Genomic DNA, 23,218 nt, shown 5'->3' with positions numbered 1-23,218 from the left:
GCAATACACTGCATTTCGAAATATTTTGTTTGGCATCATGCCAGGAGTGCAAAATAGAAACGCTACATATACAGTAGGAAAAGTATCCAAAGTCGCTTATGTTTGTGTTAACGATAACATTTTATTAAAAAGGCAACCAATCATAAACTTCGACTGATAAAACTTCTTTCGTTCCCATGGTGAAGTGAACCTGGGCAAGTTCGAATGTCGATGACCAATTTATGTTCCGTGACTAATGTCAATGGGAATTATGTGTGTAAAAAATCGGGTCTTTCCACGTGTTATATATATATATATAGAAGTTTTACGTAAGCGGAGCGAAATTCTTGGAGGCTCCTTGATTGTGAGGAAGCACTAATACCTAAGCCTCAATATTTGTGGAAAAAAATCGTAAGGGTTTTCTTCTGAAAATATTTTTTCATAGTAGGCCTAACCAAAACCTTGTCATTGCTTTTGGGGGAAGTCAGATCTTCAAGTTCAAATATTGTTTTTTTTTCATTAAACGGTTATCGTGGTTTTCTTGCGAGGCATATACGGCGTAACTTTCGATGAAGGCTAAAAGGTAGGATAGGCCAAGGCCTACCTTGTTCTCATTAATTGTTACCTACATTCAATTGAATGCCCAATGGGAGGAACTCGTATAAATATTAACAGACTGGTGCACATTGTAATTGATAAAGTTTCCTTGCTGAAGTTTTCCTGCACTGATTGTATCGATCGTTTGTACTTCTAGTAGCGCTGTTTTCTTTGTTACTCTTATTCTTAACGGCTTAAGTATATGCTTACTCTGTGGTTGAATATTTTGGAAAGGCTTAGGAGACATTACTTGTTGTTGAGTTTACCGACTCTTTTCTGCATCACAGTTTATTCTAACCCATAGAAGCTCTGCTATATAAAGCGGCTGAGAATATCCTACGTTTACAGATTATACGAGATTGTACGTCTTTACGCGCGTATAATCCCTATTCAGGTGCACTGAAGCGAAGCCCTAAGCCGCGTAGACACGGCGTAGACGCCGCGTAGACACCGCGTAGAAAGTCGCGTACAGAAACGTATAACATCGTGTAATCGCGTATAATCGCGTAGATAAACGTAGAGTATACGTCTACGCGAGTTATACGTGAGCGGTACTGTAGTGATTGTTTACAGTAGAGAGGTTATTTTAGGTTTGTCTGTGATAAGTACAGTGATATGATGAAGGGAATAGATGCAGTTTAATGTCATTATAAATCAGCGTTTGTGGAGTAAATTAATCCAACAGGGATTATCATCAATGTTCAGTAAAATACATACTATTTCCAAAGTGTTAGATATTAGGGATTTAATTAGAAAGAAGCTGAAGATAGGGGGGACCTTAAAAAATTATTTTCTGTATTTTGAGTTTCCATAAAATTTGCTCAAATTTGTAAAAGTGTGACTTCAGACTTGTGGATAAAAGATTTTTGGACTTGATTTGTCCAGGAAATGTGAGTTTTGAAAATATCGTAATCTCAAACGGAAAAAAATTCTAGCACAGATTTGTGGTTTTTACCGTTTGTGATTTTGGTCACATCAGCAGCCATTGGTGCAAAGTGTTGTTGAAGGACTTAAAATGCCCTTATGAGGTTTTGTACATTCTCCTGTGTTTTAATCATAGCAGCCTTGTGCGGTTTTGTACATTCTCCTGTGTTTTAATCATAGCAGCCTTGTGCGGTTTTGTACATTCTCCTGTGTTTTAATCATAGCAGCCTTGTGCGGTTTTGTACATTTTCCTGTGTGTTAATCATAGCAGACTTGTGAGGTTTTGTACATTCTCCTGTGTTTTAATCATAGCAGCCTTGTGCGGTTTTGTACATTCTCCTGTGTTTTAATCATAGCAGCCTTGTGCGGTTTTTGTACATTCTCCTGTGTTTTAATCATAACAGCCTTGTGCGGTTTTGTACATTCTCCTGTGTTTTAATCATAACAGCCTTGTGCGGTTTTTGTACATTCTCCTGTGTTTTAATCATAACAGCCTTGTGCGGTTTTGTACATTCTCCTGTGTTTTAATCATAACAGCCTTGTGCGGTTTTTGTACATTCTCCTGTGTTTTAATCATAACAGCCTTGTGCGGTTTTTGTACATTCTCCTGTGTTTTAATCATAGCAGCCTTGTGCGGTTTTTGTACATTCTCCTGTGTTTTAATCCTAGCAGCCTTGTGCGGTTTTGTACATTCTCCTGTGTTTTAATCCTAGCAGCCTTGTGCTGTTTTTGTACATTCTCCTGTGTTTTAATCATAACAGCCTTGTGCTGTTTTTGTACATTCTCCTGTGTTTTAATCCTAGCAGCCTTGTGCTGTTTTTGTACATTCTCCTGTGTTTTAATCCTAGCAGCCTTGTGCTGTTTTTGTACATTCTCCTGTGTTTTAATCATAACAGCCTTGTGCTGTTTTTTTACATTCTCCTGTGTTTTAATCATAGCAGCCTTGTGCTGTTTTTTTACATTCTCCTGTGTTTTAATCATAGCAGCCTTGTGCTGTTTTTGTACATTCTCCTGTGTTTTAATCATAACAGCCTTGTGCGGTTTTGTACATTCTCCTGTGTTTTAATCATAGCAGCGTTGTGCGGTTTTTGTACATTCTCCTGTGTTTTAATCATAGCAGCCTTGTGCGGTTTTGTACATTCTCCTGTGTTTTAATCATAGCAGCCTTGTGCGGTTTTTGTACATTCTCCTGTGTTTTAATCATAACAGCCTTGTGCGGTTTTTGTACATTCTCCTGTTTTTTAATCATAACAGCCTTGTGCTGTTTTTGTACATTCTCCTGTGTTTTAATCATAGTAGTTAGCAGCCAAGTTACTAGAGGCCTTTGCTTGTTCAATCTAAGTGAAGAAAGTGATTGATGGCAATGGGGCAGCTTTTTGCTCTGTTTATAAAGAAGAAAAACAGAGACTGCAATAAGGACTTTTAAAGTGATATATAAGCAATAACATGAATCTTGTTTAGATTCTGGTCAACACTAAAGTGGGCAAAAATTTATAGCTGGCGATTCAGAAATTGTGAAATTTTGATCAGGAATCCAGTTCTACTGTAGGTGGTTAATTGGGTTAAAAATAGATTTTAGTTATTGTTGCTATAAATTCAGTTATTAAATTAAGTTCAAAATGGATTTTAAATAAACTAAAAACAGTCATAGACATGCCGATTACAGTGAAATCCATTCCTTTGGATTTCCTGTTGCATCAGCAGATATTACCATATGTAATATTCTAGCTTGCCTGTAGCGAAAAAATTGATTTATGGATTCATCACCATTTTGCAGGGTTTGTAGTGAGTGACATCAGTTTATATTAGCTGTGAATGTGTTTTTTTTTTCAAAGGTCAAAAATTAATTATTCAAAACTAAGATTTAACATTCCTTTGTATGCAAACAGTCATGTAAGTTCATATTTCATGTTATGGAAGCAGAATTTCCATGTCTTCCAGAGACCTTTTAGTCAAAGAACCAAGAACAGATAAGCTTGTGAATCAATTAGTGTTTACACGGGTCCAAAAATCGGGAACCGGGTACCTGAGCGCCGTTACCCGTCGGGTATCCGGGTACCCGGAAAAAAATTGTTTACCCTCGTGTATCACGATTTTCAAGAAATTACATATTGGATGCTGTAATAAATGCATTATATTCTCTACTGACAATGTTTTCATGTTCAAATACGTAGGTGTAAGATAAGGTATAAAACCTCCCTCAATAATTTCTATTTGCTTCTGTTTCTTTCATTAACTTGTTAATAAATTAATTATTTAATTATAATTAGCATTACTACTAACATCACATTGCTGCCGCTGCTTATGCTAGCTCGTGCACGTCTATTGGATCAAACCATATAAATATCCAATTTAGCTCTTAAACAGTTTTTAATACTACTACTATCTATTACGCAGGCCCAGGGTTCGCATTAGCCGCGAGATTGCGCGATTCGCCCAATTTGATCGCATTTGGAATAAACGATTAGTAAAAAGCCACTTGCGATTACTATTTTTTAGTTATCCCGTCTATAATCCATACACATCGCGTAAAATTCCAGCCTTTCCTTCTTTGAAATAAACGAATGAATAAATAATAATTTCTTCCACATGGTAGCCTAACACCACACTAAGTCAATGAGAAATCTAGCTAAGCCTAACCATCTGTTTATTTGCTGGAGTTGTGACGCAGTTATAAGATATCCATGGAATACTTTCGTTATTGCTGTTACGATCGACCACATGGTTGCCTAACACCACACTAAGTCAATGGGGATAGTCTAGCATAGCCATCTGTTTATTAGCTGAAATTGTGACGCAGTTATAAGATATCTATGGAAAGCTTTCGTTATTGCTGTTATCTTCGAATACATGGTAGCCTAACAACACACTAAGTCAATGGGAAATCAGCCTAACATTCGGTTTGCAATTTTTTTTTAAACAATCACACTTTGCGTATGATTCGGGTAATAAATTAGGAACCGGGTAATAGCGGGCCCCTTCGTTATTGCCGTTATCTTCGACCACATTGTAGCCTAACACCACACTAAGTCAATGGGAAATCTGCCTAACCGTCGGTTTGCCAATTTTTTTTTTTTAGATCACACTTTGCTTAGGATTCGGGTAATAAACAAGGATCCGGGTAGTATCGCGTCGGGCGGGTACCCGGGTACCCGGATAACCCGTGCAAACACTAGAATCAATATAGTCAATGTAGCCTTAACTATCTCCTTCCATACAAATACATGAACGTAGAACATATATATGTTTAGCTCTGTTCCATTTTGTCACAACTGATGACTGATACCTCAGTAGCCCAGGTATACTTTTCATATAACAATCGGGACAAAACGATATTCCTGTCAACGACTGGTAAAGTCGTAAAGACCAATGTTTCGGGTGAGAAGAAACGCAAGCACTTTTACAGACTGTTGATCTGATAACTTGAGTGAAAATGGAGAGAAGTACAACAAAAGGTTTAATGGGTTTCATAACTGCGTTAAATACAATACAATCGTATGCTTTCATATATGTGGCAGAAACCAAAACCTTGACTATTTATGAGCTAAGTTGATTGTGAATTAGATTTCTGGAGCAGTGAAAACCAATTCAGTCTTCCCACAAATTAGCATTACATTGTATACCAGTGGACATCAGAAAGAAAAATGAAATTAATTGATTAAAGCAATAATTTTCACAGACCGCATGAGTTGTGACTCACTAAAAAATAAATTCTGTAATCATTCAGCTTTGTACTAATTCGTACGAAAAGTGTGTTGAACCCTCAAGCCCCCCACCCTCTCCAGTGGCGGAGGGTCCATACAGTCAGGGGGGCGGATGCCCCCCCTGATGGACTCAAATGGACTGCTTGGTGCCCTTTTCAGCTTTTTACCACTTTTTACATATTTGGATTATTGACTTTTTTATTGCGCTCTCATCTACCTATTGACATTTGTCACATTTTGTTGGTGTAATTTTCTGACAAAATGCTCTTACGGCGGTCTTTAATTTATCGGCACTTCCATTGTACGAAACTATTTCCAAGCGCATGTACTTTCAACACCCATATAAACTTCGGAGTTGTCACAAATGCCGATGACACCTATTTATTCTTCGTTTATCTGCAAATTAGCATGGCCCAGAAAGGGGCATTGCCGGCGATCTAGGGAGTATCTTTACTCACAAAATTTCTGTACGCTCCGCGCCAACCTGTGGTGGCACTCCGCTTAGATAGTGTCAAAGCGCCCCTACAGACCATTCTTGCCCCCCTGACCAATACCCCTAGCTCCGCCACTGTCCCCCTCCCTCCATAGCTCCCTCCCATATTCTTGTTGCTTTCTTTGGAGTTTAGAAAGACTAATACTCTGAAGAAACTTTTCAATCTTCCTGGCATGCATTATTCAAGATTTCCACTTTTCATCTGATTCCAGGAAACATGATTTCTTTATCGGTGTCGTTCAACTCTGAATGTGATCTGTGTGTATACAGTTCATCGTGTGCGGTTGAATTTGGGTCTCAGAAGCTGAGATTTTGCGGTCCTCTCTCCTTCACCCTTCATTTGGCCTCGCAACATCAATCTTTGATTTATTCTGACCTACTGTAGTATTACCATCTAAACCTACTGTTAAGGCTGAGAAGCTAAAAACTTAAGTTTGCTTTGTATCGCTTCGTCTATGGGTAAATCGGATACCTTGAAATAGAGGTTGAAAGATGTCCTGTAAGTAAAATGGTTGGTTTGTATCCAGCATTCCCATATAATGAAATGTATGTCTTATCTGCCCGCACAAAGCTACTGTATACACAGAATAGGAGAGGAAGGGGCCTCCTTCCATTCTCAGATTTCTGGCTCAGACACATTTGTTTGCTTTGAACTTGGCACCTTATCAAGGCCAAGACAAACTATTGACTTGTGTAGTGTAGCGTGGAGATTTGAACAATTTTTTAAACATTGTATAGATCTGCTTCGGTGGATGGATTCAAATTTCATGTTAAAAGCGTTGTCAATGTAAACCATGCTCTGGTTTCAAGTGCCGTTGAGCCTCTTCATACTGTACATGGTTAGATTCATGAGGTAGAAGTACTATACAGTGCACACAGTTGGATTGTAAATCAGGAGATATACTTTCATGCTGTTTGTTTTATACATGGTTACATTTGTAGTATAGACACTGTTGTTAGTCTAATGCAGGTGATTCAGTTTCTTGTTGCAGAACTCCCAGTGAAACCTTTATAACCTTAATTTCAAACATGGCTCTTTATTTTTCAAAAATACTCTTTAAAAACTATTTATATTTTTTAAGTCCAATTTTTTTTATTTTAATGTAGTGTAGAGTAGAAATATCGTATTCAGTCATGCTAACCATTGGCTATAAAGATTTTGTGGACAGCCATGCATGCAGTGATACAAAGCAGACTCACAAACAACGGTTAATGCAAGTCAGGTATTTTAAATAAGAGCCACATATGATGTAAAAATGGGCAAAGATGTTGAGTAGGCTATGTTACAAATTAACTTCATTTTGGACCTTGAAAAACCTTTATTTTCATGTTTAAAGCCTTTAAAAACCTTTATTTCTTCATTAACAACCTTTAAAAAAACCTTTATTTTGTTGAAGAGCTGCTGGGAGGTCTGTTGTTGTTTCCATAATATGTGATTAAATATGTAGCACTATACTGTATACTGTTTGCAGTGCAAATATATCTTGTTTGCTTGATGATTCGATACATAGTAAGTACAATTTTCGGCAGTGTAAACCCTTGTATTTTGTCGCTTGCTGCCTGCTCCGTACATGGTAAGATGCGCTGTACACACATTTCCATTAGATCCAGTTTCTTGTTGTGTCCTTCGTATGCAGTGACGTGTCATACTGGCAATGTAAACCATGAGTTTTAACTTCTTGTTTTGCTTGATACATGGTTAGATACATAGCAGTACATGTACACTGTCAGCAGCGTCAACCATGAGAGTAGTATGGTTTCTTGCTGTTTGGGTCATACATGGATATATATATGTAGTAAACATACTCTGTGGTTAGTGTAAACTGTGAGATCTAGTTTCCTGTTGTTTTGCTTCATACATGGCTACACGTGTAGTCTGTACGCTGTGTCTCTTGATGATTTAACCACCTGTCTTCGGAGATCAAGAAAGGCAAAAAAACGTTAATGTCTGAACCTTTCAACCGTGACAGTTCTATCCTGAATGCTTTCAATATGACAAATTATTCCTAATGTGTCATCTTCCTCTTTATGGACGATTTGATCTCTTGTGGGTTTTTCGTATAATTGTTGACCCTGCACTCGTCTCGTGTCTTTGTCGTGTATCTAAGAATAGCTCAAAGGAAGGTATTTTGTTCAACAATAGAAAGTTGGAATTTTAGGTTACCAAAAAACCCCAGATTGATTTATATTTGGAACTGTCTATGTATCTGTTTACCCACAATGCACTGAGAGCTTCTTCTTGTCCATCATTCATAGGTGTTGGTTAGCTTTGACCTGCTACATTTACCACAAGTGGTGGGCAAAATGGACATTTCTGGAATTTGAGATCAACTGTCATTAAGTGGGGTCACTTTAGGTCATTTATTTAGAAACATGAATATATTATCTGCTGAACCAGTATATAGATATTGACGATAAATTGCTCCATATTTGTTGCTAAGTTGTTAAATGAACTCAAATGATACATTGTGGTACCTGTCTAGCTTGTATTGGTGGTGTACAAAAGGTTGTATAGATAGATGATACAGTCTTTGTGTTTAATGCTCTGTGTTCTTAGTCCATAGAAATTAAGCCGCACATACTCACTAGAGTTATTTCAAATGGTGTTTTTGTGGACAGTTCTAAAGACTTTGAGGTTACTTTCATTACTTTTGAGGTCGAAAAGTGTTTTGACTGATCCTTAATTGTAAGTTTCTATTTATTCAGAACTGCCACAGGTAGAAATGTAAAACTAACCAAAAGTGGTAACGTTTTCCTGAATAGTGATCTGTCAGTGGTGGCTGAACTTGAGGCACTTAGGAAGGTCAAAAGTCATTTGTAAATTATATCAAGGTCTTCTGCAGCATCGGTGCTCTAATATCATGGAGGATAGATTTAGTGAAAGGTAACTTACTTTTCTTATACAGTATGTTGTTCACCAGCCTCTGCGGGATACAAAATATGTCATTCCACATCGGCTCCTTCTCAGTACATTTCTTGGGGAATGGGGAATCATACACTGTAGAAAGTGATAAGTGTTACTTCCTCAGTGCATACTAGGTTCTGAATGTGAAATGGAAGGTACCTTGTGACCTATCTGGTCCTTTAACTAAGGCCTTGAATAGTTGATTCTATTTGTCATTCATGGTTCTAGGATTTACATGGAATGGGTCAGTATCTTTATCAAATACTTACAGTACTGCAAGTAAAATTAGCTTGTTGATGCAAAAATGGTCGTCTCTTAATTGTCTTGTTTGATACAGTCTTTGCCTCATTTGCACGCTCAGTTTCATCAACTCCCATTGTTATAGCTTCTCTCGGCTTCTAAAACCTAGCAGACTTTTAGTAATCTTCTTTGGCTGGCAGCAACACGATCACTTCTCACTCATAGAGAACTGTGTAACCTTGCCCCTCAATTTATGATTTCCTGTCTTAAGCGCTGCTTCAGAGTTTTAGCTTTTTGTGCGAAGCTTCTCTTGAGAGTGCAAGGTGTGTTTACGAGGGAACAGCAACAATGAAAGACAGGAATTGAGCCACAATTGCTCTGCGACATGAAAGAGGGAGAAAATGTATAAAAAAAAAGCCGCCTGGAATATATGCACTTAGGTTCATTATGGGAGGATTGGAGATGTTTATGCTGAAACAATGTATGTGAATGACTCAGTGTAGATATTAACCAACATGTTTCCTACATGTATAGATAAAGCATGATATTTTATTAGTTGATTTAGCAAAAAGCTGTCATTTACAAGGTCTAGAATTTCAGCTTACTCCTCAGTATTATCAAAGCGTGTTTCCAAGAAGTACGGGAGGCTTGAGAACTGTCTACTTTGTGGGTAGTCTCACCTTCTCACCACAGCAGTCTTATAGTAGGTCACTGATGCTTTTCTAAGTGGCAAATTTAGTTTGACCTCAAATGTCATTTATCGTCTTGGTCCTGATACCTCTCACTGCATTGTTCTCCAATTGCACCTATTGTCTCGATTGGACAAAAAATAAATTGAGTTTACTTGCTGCTGAAACCAATGATAGTAACTAAAATAGGATGATGGCAATTTCTCAAGGCCAAAACCCTGTCTGTGTGGTTGTCTGTCTGTTTCTTTGTATTTCCTTGAGTCATCACAAACAGGAAAACCCTCACATGTTATGTCATTTAATTAAATTGTTAATTACATCTGTGATTTTATGTTTAATATCACTCTGTGCTGTAAGTACCAAGAAACTCAACAGGAATGGACTGCTGACATATTCCAATTTAATGTGTTATTTTAGCGGCTGTCACAAGGGGAAACATTTGTTTACCATTTTGAAAATTAAGTGGGCTCAGTTAGTTGTTTCAAAGGTATTTATAGAAAAGGGAATATACTCTGAATATCTCCTATGCTCTTCCCCTACCTGTCTCCACTCAACATATGCACACACATCCCTTCAAAAATTGATAACATTTATAGTTAAAAATGGTGAGGGTGAAGGGGGGGGGGAAGTGAGTAAGTGGGGTGGGCTCAAATATTGGTAGCATCAGATGTGGTAGTATTATATCCTCAATTCTGTTGAATTGGTAGCCTCAGCTCTGGTTGTGATATCCTCAGCTTCAGTTGCCAGTGTAGCCTCAGCTCTGGTTGCAGTGTTAGCCTCAGCTCTGGTTGTATTTATAGCCTCAGCTCCAGTTTTATTGGTAGCCTCAGCTCTGGTTGTATTTATAGCCTCAGCTCCAGTTTTATTGGTAACCTCAGCTCTGGTTGTATTGATAACGTCAGCTCCAGTTTTATTGGTAGCCTCAGCTCCGGTTGTGTTAATTCCCTGAGCTACATTGTATTGTTAACCTCAGTTCTGGTTGTATTTATAGCCTCAGCTCCAGTTTTATTGGTAACCTCAGCTCTGGTTGTATTGATAACGTCAGCTCCAGTTTTATTGGTAGCCTCAGCTCCGGTTGTGTTAATTCCCTGAGCTACATTGTATTGTTAACCTCAGTTCTGGTTGTATTTATAGCCTCAGCTCCAGTTTTATTGGTAACCTCAGCTCTGGTTGTATTGATAACGTCAGCTCCAGTTTTCTTGGTAGCCTCAGCTCCGGTTGCATCAATCCTCTGAGCTACATTGTATTGGTAGCAGTTCTGGCTATATTGTAACCTCAGCTCTGGTAGTATTGATAACCTCAGCAGCTCTGGGTGTATTGATAGCCCACCGCCTGTTGCATTTTATCAGTTAGTATTTCCACCACTGTTGGAGTACTAGCAGTAAGCAGTGTATAAAACTTTTTGCAGTTAATACAGGATTTACAGTAGTTTTGAAAGATATTTTATCCTCTCAATGTTGTGTGTACAGTTGACAAGGCCCCAGAATATAATTATAAATCTCTCTAGGTTCAATCTAAGAAGCACAGACAAGCTGGCCACAGAACAATAACAGTGACATATTTCTTTACTGTGCCCTTTCCTCTGAGAATACCTTAGAAAATTAATGTTTAGAAAAAGTTGTCTATTTCAGAAATTATCCACCAAGAAATTTGTTTACTACTTAAAAAGTGTAGAGTAAGCTATAATGCCACAAGCTATATGCAGCTAATACGTTTACTAGTTTAAATAGTATCTGGAGTGTGGTGAACAAGTGAAGCCTAAACGTCACGTCTCAAGAACTGTTAAAACTGCTACCAACCTGTTTTTTTTCCTTGTTTTTTTTCTTGAACTACTGTAAAACAATTTCTTCGGACGTTATACACCTTTCATTAATGGAATTGTTAAGTCTGAGCATATAGCAGGGTTCTGAAGTCAAACTGATAGTTAAAGTGAGTACCATTGCCTTGTATAAAATGATACATTGACCTTTTCAATATATGATCGTTGTTGATCCATATTTGATTTGAAAGACAACAAAACCTTAGGAAAAGATGCAATTCACACAGCAAGCATCCGTCATTTCATTAATTATGTTTATTTATTTGTTTTTTTAATTTTTCAAATGATCTTTATAGTGTTGTTGTTTTCTCTTTCTAATTAATGTTTTATTTATGATGATGAATTGCAAACTCTCTTCGGCAGCAGTTTTTTTCGGGGGGAAAAGTCATATTTCTGCATCTCCTTCCCCAAGAGGACTGGTTCTGCTTGTCTTTAATTTTATCTCAGTTTGTCTTTCCACATTTAAAGGGGATTTTCAAGTTTGAAAATGCTGTGACCAAACCAGTCAGTCTTTATTCCATTTTCTAACAAATCACATTATGATCAATAAGTTTCTTTAATAATACATATAAAAACTGCATTTTGATATAAAACAGAAGAAAAATGTCATTTTATCTGTAAATCAGCAATTTACCTTGATTCATTTATAGCAACGTTAATGGTTAATGAGTCGATGCAGCTATCCCGCAATTTACAACAGTCTATCTTTATAAGTCTAGTAGTCTCCTATTACATTTAACTCCCCAAAAAATGTAACATTTGAAAATTTCAATACCTTGATCCGTTTATAGCAACGTTAATGGTTAATGAGTAGACGCGAGCATGCTAAAGTCCTATTCGAGTCATCATTTATTGATGTGGACGTGAAGTCCAAACAGCATTTGGGAAATGAAGCAAGTGAAATCTCAGAAAAGGTTTGTCTTGAATTATGAGGCTCGCCAGATCTTAAATTTTTCAGAGACGTGACCGGATGACGGTTGTATCGTTGTATTTTTAATTGATTCAATTATATTTTTGAAAAGGGGGGGATATTTTGAATGATATACTGACCCTATTTCCCACTTCCCCTTCTCCCCCCCAAAAATTATCCCCCCCCAAAAAAATTCTCCCCCCCCCCAAAAAACATTTTGAAACCTTGCTGGAAATATTTCATAGAATACTAAAAATTATGCTACAAAAATGAAAATAACATAGATTAGTACTTGTGTCCATTGTAACTGTTTATTGCCATTCTCATCTGTATTTGCATTTAGGCCAAACATCTCAACATCCCTTATTGTCCAGTCACAGAGGGAGGGAGGAATGTACCTTTAACAAGAGGTGTGATGTAGAAGCCACGCATCCATCAGGATATGTTAATGAAAGGAAGATTACTATTATAAAGTATCTTAGCATTGGGCAATCATCATAAACCATGTCGATAATAGTGTCTGCATGCCATCGTTAGTTTTCATCTTGTGCCCTCTCCACGTTGTGTTGTATAATGCAAGCAATGGACTTCCTGTAGTTGAGTGTTGTGATATACTGCGTTCATTAAAATGTGGGTCAGTTTAAGTGATAAGCTGAGCCAGGTTTAATTTGATGGAGAATATCATAATGTGAATGGTTGTCAACTCGCAGCTGGGTAATAAGACCATGCAAATGATAATAATTAAAGACGGTAGTGTAATCATTGGAGCTGTCAAAAAATAGAGGGCATAGTTTCACAAAAGAACATTCATGTCATTTCAAGGAATTATTTATCCAGTATCACATTGCAAAATGCTATGCAAAATTGCCAAATTGGTATAATTATATATATATTTATATAATTTTTTTGTTTTTGCACAGTAACCATAGTAACTTCAGAACCTTGAAAACTGCTGCACAGAATTTGAACACTTAAATATTCCCTGAAGCTATCTCGTTTTCTTTGGAATGGTTGTTGTTGTTCTTATTTTGTTTATCGTGTTTTGTGGCAATAAATGGCTAACTTAAATTAATATTCTCTGATTCTAAATCATGTGTTAACAGAAATTCCAGGATTTGCAATTAGAGAAAAAAAAATGGACACACCCTTTTTTTCTTTTACTTTTTTTATTTTTATGATTGAGCCAATTTTTAGTCAGTTTGGCTTTCCTTGGGCCAACCCAACATGTTGCATAACCTAACTGACTCTCAGCACCATTCATGCACTGTGTGGCAACTTACACTTACTATTGCCCAGGCTTTATACTCATTATCCATCTTTCCATACTTTGATGTTAGCATGGCATGTCCCTCATCTGCTGAGTTCTTGCAACAAACAGAAAACTCTACTTTACACCATTTGCTCCATATTCCTTTCATTTTTATAGCCTTAATTTCTGTCATGATAAATACCTTATTTCCATAAGTCTGACATCTATGTTTCATAAAAAGGGTGACTTTCAAGGCTTATAGTTTTGTTTTTATTTGGCTAGAGGGAAGGAAAAATCATTACTTTTATTATCCCCTTACGGCTGTAACTTCAACTTCATGTTTTTGGGGGGTTTTTTTCTTCTCTTTTATGCTCTTTCTTCCCATTAGAAACTTTTCTTATTCTGGGAAATTGAGAGAAATATTAAGCCTTGACCAGTTTTTCTGTTGACTGTAATATTAACCCTTGAGCATTGTTCTACATATCATATATGATTTGCACTGGCCTTTTCTAATGATGCAGCTTTGGACTCCAGCGTTTATCGTAATTCACCCAATTTCCGTGTAATCCCAGCTGCCAAATTGTCAGTGCAGGAAAAGGTTCTGAGGGATGCTATTTACAGCAAGTACTACATAATTAAAATCATTTAAAGGAGACTTGAAACCAAACAACATCATGAATATATTACAAAACAAAGAAGATATGCTGGATGTACCATGTGGAACTTGATATAAATAATAATAATAATAATAATAATAATGTTGATTTATATAGCGCCACTCCAGGAAACGAGTAACTGCCCATGGCGCTTCACAAAGTGTAAAGCATCAACACTGAAATACAGAACAGAAAAAATGAGTCTTCAGTAAACTCTTAAAAGTGGATAGATTAGAACAAGTTCAAAGATGGTCTGGTAACTGATTCCAAAGACTTGCGGCAGAGTAAGTAAAACTTCTGAATCTGTTAGCCTTCACACGAGATTTAGGTACACAGAGGAATGATTTGCTTGTCGAACGTAATGTGCGTACAGGAAGGTAAGATGATAGGAGGTTAGCGAGATACACAGGCTGTTGTAAATCATGAGCACGAAATGCAAGTAGGAGTATTTTGAACTTTACTCGAAAAAAAAGAGAAGAACTTAAGCAAAACTTCTCTCCCTATGATGCAATGTTACACAGTACAATCTAGAAACATCGGGACAAAGAGGCCCCTGAATTATAAATCCAAAATCCAGAAAACGAAAGTTCCTTTTATTGATGCTCCCATTAGTTTAGTATATAGCGGACATGTATGTCATTTTCTTGTCCATATGTAACATAGTAACAAAACAGGCATAATTTAGCTAATATTGGAAAAACTCTGCCAAAGAGTCCTCTTCTGTTTTTGTATTTATATTTTGTTGTTGTTGCTGTGATGACAACAAAATGTCTTTGTTAATGGAATCAAAAGTATTGGACCAAATTGACAATACATGTGTAGTATGATACCACTATGAATGGTTGGATTATGGATCCTGATAATCCAGGAGTTGGATAATCTTTATGAAAGAGGTCAGGATAATCTACATTCACTTAAATAACCATTTTCCACTTCCTACAAGATTCATTCAGGTTTGTCACTAGTGCAAGGCTCCAGATGCACTCAATGGTATGATTTCTTCTGGTTCATCAGTAACTGACAGTAACATCTTCAGCCCAGATTCTTGTATGTTAAATAGGCTATGTACCTGAATTATGAAGTCCCAACCATCAAGGCTAAGTGGTTAATGTGTATTTGCCAAGGTAATAGTCATTCATGAGATTTAAAACATAAGGAAACATGAATATGAAAGATACAGATTCTGTCTTGATGTGCACCACCCAGCTGCAAACCCACCCAGCTACTTTAATTTGCATACATGTATGATTAGTCTACTTCAGTATTTTGTCCTTTGTACAATGTTATCTCAAGAAGGGTAACCAGTCAACTCTCCCTTTATCAATATATTTTGCTTCATAGTTTTACGATGTAATTCAGTGAGGAGCAGTATTTCTCTGCCACTGAGGTCCCGAATAGCTAATGTCAGAAACTTGTATGTTAACAACCACATATACAAACACCACAAGATAAGTAACACGCTGATGAATACTGAAGCTAGCTAGAAAAGATAGTTGTTTATGGTTAAAATCTCATTTGTAAAATTATATTAATGTTCACCATCGGGATAGAGGTCCCCTTTAACCCGTCATCAGCAGCCGAATCATATTGTTTGGCCGGACAAACACTGAGCAGCCAATAAGAATGAAGAATCTTCTATCTTGTTCATTAATGTAAATGTAGGTACTGACCTCAAAAAGGACATCACATCAAATGGGTTTGATTGAAATACTTTCATTATTAAGAAATGTAAGTGGGGGTATGGAATTGGGTAGAACTAGAGTAAATGAATTATTAAAGCAAGCAACTATTTTTGGTATTTGACTGCTGTTTGACTTGGTGTCACTTGAATGTTGTTAAGTTAAATGAGGTACATTGAGGGGGGGGGGGAGGGTTAAGCCCCAATTCAAATCAACGTACGAAGCTGCTCTTTAACTTTGACATTTATTTAACTTTTAATGCTTTTTTGGTTCAAATATACTGTAATGGCAGATGTGCTATGGTTAAGAGAGGTGATGGTCATATCTATAATCTTTTGAGGAGGATGGGGTGTATGAAGGGTTTTAAAAATTGATGCTTTTGTTTAGCCTCCCTGATGATAAATATGTTGCTAATAAAAAAAGAGTCTTTTTTTTTGGGGGGGGGGGAGAAGGGGAAAGGTCCAGGGTGAAACTGTGATACTTAGCAAGACAAGATTCCTCTGAGACTAGAGATAATAAGTGATTAACCTTTTCTCTCTATGGACTATGGAACAGTAGGCAAGTAGTGATCAGATGGACTTGAGGTGGGTGTGTTTTAAACTGTATTTCATTACACCTGGATTTTGTTGGAGTGGGACAGGATGGTGGTACGGGGAGAGGGGTTGTCATTTTTCCAGATTCCAGTATCTTTTCTTTTCCTCACATGTTCATTTTTTAAGCATCATCCAATAGTTAATTTTATCAGTCACGAGAGTATGTACTTCATCTCTTGTTGATAATTAAAATGTATAATTATCGTACACCATTTCTCCTTAACTGAGACTTACGTTACAGCACCATACAATACTCCAGCTTTTCTTTCCCCTCCGAATGATGGCAGTTGGAGAAGGTGAGTATTTTTCGTTACCTCATTATTGCTACTTTTCAAATACACGAGTGGATTAAGACAAAATTTATGCCATTTTGATTTGCATCGCCTCTAATTTGAAATGTCAAGTTGGGTCTCAAAAAGGTGTGTGTTTTTTTTTTTTTCTTGGCTGTCTTTTTTTAGTCGATGTATTGGCGAGTTGCACATTGCTATGATTAATGTACTGTATCTATGGTACAATCGTTAGGCAAATAAATACAGTCATTTGAATTTGATTGACATTTAACTCTGGTATATATGTTTGTATGTATTAGAAAGCAATGTATTGTCAACTGTACATAAAAAGTAACATATATATAGAAAGAAAAAAAACGGGTTGTTGTGTAAATAAGAGGGAAACAATAGGGAAAAAAAACCCGGACTGATTGGTAAGAGGTAAATATTGCAAAACAGAGTGATAGAAAAAAAGGGAGAAAATAGGAACTGGACAAAAAGGAGCAGATATTTCAAATAAACTTCCGATAGAGGAAACATCGGTTACGCGGTATGATAGTGCTGATGTATACATATATTACTGTAAGTGAAAAGAATAATAAATCTAAGGAGAACAGTATTTTTAATATATTGTTCTCCCAGACATGACTTTTTGGGATTATGTTCTTTACCAGTGTTTGTTATGAGATTAACTGTAGATTACAAGGTCACTATGTGATCGAGGTAAACTTTTTTTTTTCTCTCTTTTTAAAAAAAAAATATCGAGTCGATCTTTAAATTGCTCAGAGTAGTTAATCGATTTTGTGGGAAGTTTTTTCTTTTCTTACCCAAACATGGCCTTGTGGGATTCTCTCATGTGTAATGGAATGATATATAATATTAAACATAGCTTAATAGATCTTATAATATGCATGACAGGGAAATAAAATTTTGCTAATTGGTCCGTCAATTTGTGATAGCTCAGAATGGTTCCTTTTTGTTTGGAATTGAAATTTCTATAAAGTCTGTTTTTGACCGTCCAGTTTTCAAGGAATTTACTTTCAACTGTTTAGCAAGACCAGGGTTGCTATTATTTTCTGTTTCATAAACTCATGTGCCAATGTACCCCCCTCTTCCCCCTCCACAACAGGTGGCCTTTGAAACTTTTTCTCTTGTGAAGTGATTGTTATTATATTGAAGGTGCTTCCTGTTTAATTAGTTTCCCCGTCAAATAATGAGATTTTGTTCCTCTAGAGAATAGAATCTCTGAACGTTCTCTAAATTATCATGCATGAATTGTATTCAGTTTAAAGGGTTATAGTTTGTTAAAACCCCTTTTTAGAAAGGGTTTTAGTGACTGTATGGCAGTTTTCACCTCTTCTCCCACTCCACCTTGTTCATATCAACTAAGCTTTGGTGATATTTTGATATACTGTAGAGGTTTGCATTTTCAGAACATTGGCTAAAAGTAAAAGATGGATCTCTGGACTCTATCCAAAAAAACAAACAAAAATTGGGAAAAGTACAATAGGCCTTTTGTTGGATAGTTTAATATACAGTATTATGGAAAGCTATATGGGTAGGTTGTCATAAAACAACTATAAAGCTTAAAAGTGATTTTTCTTTTACAGTACAATTTACCATATATATGTGATCGAATCAGACTTAGGTAAACATGAATTGAATACCTATGGCATATTTTATGGTATGAAAGTCTCATGGAAATTTTTTTCTTAGAGACCTTTATTTCCGAATATTGAAAGGCCTCGATATATGGTTGAATCCTCTCATGATATTTATAAACATTCATTTAAAACATTTTCAATTCAGACAAATTCATAATTGTAGTCCTGCAGTCCTCGTAGTTTTATACTGGATTCTGTATAACCGTGCTGAAATGATTCCCAGTTCGCTGAGTGTGATGACACGTTTACAGCTTCTTAATTCAGAACGGTTGTATAGTTGATCAATTATTTAATAGTCTGTTTGGGGGGGGGGGGGGAGCTCTCAGATCGATGATCTCTTGCATGCTGGCGAGAGAATAAATATGCTTAATATCAGAATTGGCAAAGTCTAGGACTCTGAGACATCAATTAACAAACTGCAGTTTCTGAGAGAAAGAAGATAAAAATTGATCTGGTAGCTAGCTGTCATGAATGATGATGATACCTAAGCCTAGGAATGGTAGATAAGATCCTTGGATTCTCACCGTCCAGCGTGACCAAGTGCAGATCAAGCTGAGAACAAACAGCTCTTAGGTCTAGTTGAGGAGACAATCAGTTGATACGATTGGATTGAGAATGTAAATTTATATACAGTGGTTTTGGAAATAACATCCCCACCTTGGAGTATGTTTATAGGTTTGTTTACAATGCTTTATAGTGGGCAGTGGTTTCGTTTGTGGCATTAAGAATTCTACAAACATTTTGATATTTTTTAGAGAATAGGGTGTATTTTTAGAGAAAAGTATGTTAACAAGTTACACAGTTACACGACCCATAAATACGTCCTGTAGTGTTTTTTATCATCCAATTTTAAATGGTGGAGGGGGGGGGGAAGGGGGTGTATACCCTAAGATGTCATGAATCATGAGAAAGAAACCTTATATCTAGGCAAAAGATTATCCAAATTTTTGGGTAATTGGGATATCAATGAGTTCCTTTAATTAATAGTTGAAGTTGGGAAATTTTCAGATTTTCAAATACAGATCATCAGTCCTTCTCTTTCATAATTCACTCTCTAACCTAGAAGTGTTGTGTGCTACAGTGGTTGTTACTGCTTCTCTTAAACCCTTGTGTTCAAACCCTTGTAGCCCAAGCTCATTGCCCAACTAGTTCATAGTTATCTTTCTTTGGTTTGGAGGGGGGGGGGGGGGGAATTTATAATTTGTTTTAAATGGTTTTATATTTAGTTCTTTCATAATTTTGCTGGCATATGGAGAACCCTCTTAAGTTCAATGAGAATGAAACCCAAGAGCTTTCTCAGTTGTTGGAAATCTTTCCTTTGTGTAGTTACCTCTCTGTTCTAAAGTTTAAACCAGCAATTTTACATTCAGTCTGTTCGATGGTCGGGATCGAATAACTTGCTTGACATAGATTTTGTTTTTTTTTTTCCATTTTTTCTTTGTATGTTGAATGTCTAATTAAATATATATGTGATGGCAAATATTCCAGATTGCTATAACAGTTGCCATTGTCTGTTGTGCAGTACAGTACATCGTATACTGTTCTTCATGCTTACCACGGGGAACAAATGATATACTGCTTGTTAAGGGAGCCTTAGGTTATGTTGTATTTTATGAACAAAATTTTAAAATATCTATTTTTGGTTTCAATTTTATCACATATTAATAGTATTTATGATAACATAGTCATATTTTGACAAATTTCAACATAAATCCAGGAACCTAAATTCTTTATATATATGTGTGTATATATATTTATATTAATATATTTATATACATATAGTAAAATATTGTGTATATATACAAAAATTGTCTGATGTCTCCAGAGTTGGACATTTCAAGCTTTTCAATGGAGAAGAGTTTTCTCAGATATTTTTATAATATAATTTATTCATTTTTGCTTTCAAAGTAATTAATATGTGCAATAACCATTCTTCAACGTACTTTCATGTATTGTCTTTCTTTTGTTTTTTAACTCCGCAGAACGAGTTCTGACTCTGCTCTTCATACCAGTGCAATGGGAGGGCAGGCAGAACATTTCCCTGGTTCAGGTACTGTCCAACATAAGAGAGGTGAGAACCTGCCGTACACATTAAAATATCAGTAAAACATCCATTCAATTATTGTTTGTGTACATTATGGAAAGAAGGCTGTGCAACTACACAGGGACCTTTGTATCGCACATTGTGGCAGGGTTGGCATTTTCCGGGGAAAAACCTGTTTTTCCCACTAAGCGGTAAAAACCAGGTAAAAACCGGGAAAAACTGGTAAATACCAGTAAAAACCGCCTCCGTCTCGAAAACTAGTATTAATTGTCCGTAAAATGCAGGGTCATCAGTAGGCACGATATTGTTTCATGACAGGCATATATTATTGAATATGGGAGTTTCTTAGCTTCATTTTGAGCTATTTTATCACATTCTTATTCTACTTTTTGTGGAAAAAAGAGTATTTTTCGTATTGCACATGTATAGTTATTCTGTCACGATCTCTTTAGCAGTATGCATTGCCTATTGCCCAAACCATTATAGGTCTACACTGGGACATTCACCCCTCCTAAATTCTTCAGGCCTATTATGTGGCATGAGCAGCGGAGGATAGAACGAAGTGGCGAACCATGGCATCCAAAGCCTCAAAGGGACAAGGAACCATATAATAATATAATATTATGTCATCAGACAGTTCATTCCATTCCATTAATACAGTAGGCAACAGTCTATTGAGGTGAACTTCAATCCAGGGGGCTCAATAGAAACTGCTTTGAAACTTTGTAAGGCACATGGGCCCAATTAAAGTATTAAACGCACAATGGCCCTATGGAGCCATTCACACAACCAAACTGTTTACCTTGATGCAAGCATGGTCCAATTATTATACAACTTCATGCATGAGTGATTAAACACTTTGAGGTGGACAGGTGAGGTGATACTGGGCACTTCCTGTGTATAGGCTAACTGAAGAGGTAGGAGTATCAACAATACAAGTAACTGTTCCAATTGTTACTTATTCTCAAATTAGTTGATGTCACAACAGTCACTTAGTACAGTGCCTATAAGCAATATAAGCATAGTACAGTGCCTAGTGCGAAGTGTGAACAGAGTACAATTTATCGCAGACATGAAGTGATCGTTCTTGGATGTGAATCATCATTTGGATCTGAGCGGACTAATGTGGCATGTATAATATGAAGAACCATAGCCCTAGGAGGCACCAACAGTTTGATACAAGTCCATTCTCTAGATAATGGAATTATGCATCTCGATAGGAAAATAAAGTTGGTTGATTTGAGCATCCAATATATTGTTTATTTGAATTATTTATAATAGTCTAATCGGTAAACTCACAAGTTATAGATCATAGCTGTTCTTTGGATGTAACCCAACCCCCTACCATAAGATGCCATTTTCTTGTAGATTCTATGCTCCTCCACAAGTTCCACATGAGTTTTTAGGAATTCTATATAATTTGAGGTTTTTCCCAGTTTTTCCCACTTGTAGGTGGGAAAAACCTCCCGGTAAAAACCGGTAAAAAACTTGTTTTTACCAGGGCGGTAAAAACCGGCCAACCCTGCATTGTGGGCAATGAATATGGCTGTGCTACATGCAGTCCTCATCCATTTACTTCCTGTGATAACAAAAAAATAAGAAAATGAATAATATCCCATCATTATCCAGGATGGTACCTCGTGTAGTGGTGTGATTTGTGCATACCATTTGCACACTGTGTGCAACTATCTTGTTTGTTCACAGCAGTGGTAGTTTGTAGTGGTGCTACACATCCTTCATCATGCTGGTAGAAATTAAATATCCACAAAAACATTGTGTGAAAAAATCATTTGCAGCAATTCCCTTCCAAATGGCACCAAACATGATATAAGTACAACAGCATAAGTATGAGTACAAAATGAAATTTGCCCTTGTTATGAGTACAAGTAACTATGCCAGAATAGAAAGTACCAGTAGTACCAACTTACTGCTAGTCTGGTTGGTGCTGTGTGTAGTGAGTTACTTTGTTCACCCCTATGTTACTGTGTGATATAAATTCCCTTCATTCACCCCAATGTCACTGTGTGTATGGATTCACACAGTTTTTACCCTGGTGCTCAGTACTGTGACTGTTGTGTACAAATCAATTCAGATGTTGTCATCTTAGTTTGATTACATTGTTCAGAACTTGATATACAGATTTCACATTTCTGATTTAAATATTATGGCGGTAGAGTCACGTAGAGTAAACATGGAATGATCTAACTTAAATATAAATTGATCAGTCAAAGAGTAGAAAAACTTGCACCGTTATGTTTGAAGTTGACAGCATTACCTAGAATCACAAGCGCAGTCCATCTTAGTCGTATGGAGAACTAAGTCTTGATAAGCAGTCAGTTATTTGTTACCAGGGTTCACAGCCACGGATGGTATTATAGGCAAGGACTTATCATAATGTGTGTTTAGGTGTAGGCCCCTTGCTTGTATATAAACTTTATACATTACTAGACAATGGGAGCATTAGCCAGAAATATGATGGATTGTTCGAGTAGTATTAATGAAGAGAATTTCATGTGGAAGTCACATCAGTTCAGGTCTTAACATCTGCAGTGATGTTTATTCAGGGTCACAGGAGAAGTCTATTCACAGAATGTTTACAAAAGCAGTAACTGGATAGCAACATGATTGGATGCTTCATCCTCAGCAGTGGCAGGCATAGGAATTCAAGGTGGAAAGAGGGGGAGGGGGGTTTAAATTCACCATGACTGATTTAGGCAGAGGTATGAACCTCTAGAGAAAGGTTGTGCTAGTAACAATTGAATCTTTGAATGTGGTTGAAAGTGGGATGTACACCCACATACACC

At 36.7% G+C, this 23,218-nt stretch overlaps 1 protein-coding gene across 2 annotated transcripts in view; it reads left to right on the top strand.

Moving 5' to 3' along the window:
* The window catches only part of LOC139978267 (CREB-regulated transcription coactivator 1-like), a 92,741-nt gene that overhangs the window by 43,613 nt on the left and 25,910 nt on the right, over window positions 1–23,218 (top strand). For both annotated transcript variants that reach the window (XM_071988306.1, XM_071988307.1), the window contains 2 exons: window positions 16,672–16,733; window positions 20,353–20,441. In XM_071988306.1, the coding sequence (XP_071844407.1) occupies window positions 16,672–16,733; window positions 20,353–20,441 (151 nt within the window). The remainder of the gene's footprint in view (window positions 1–16,671; window positions 16,734–20,352; window positions 20,442–23,218) is intronic.

Source organism: Apostichopus japonicus, chromosome 13, assembly GCF_037975245.1.
Source record: "Apostichopus japonicus isolate 1M-3 chromosome 13, ASM3797524v1, whole genome shotgun sequence".
NCBI lineage: Eukaryota > Metazoa > Echinodermata > Holothuroidea > Aspidochirotida > Stichopodidae > Apostichopus > Apostichopus japonicus.
This window is presented reverse-complemented; position numbering and strand designations above follow the sequence as displayed.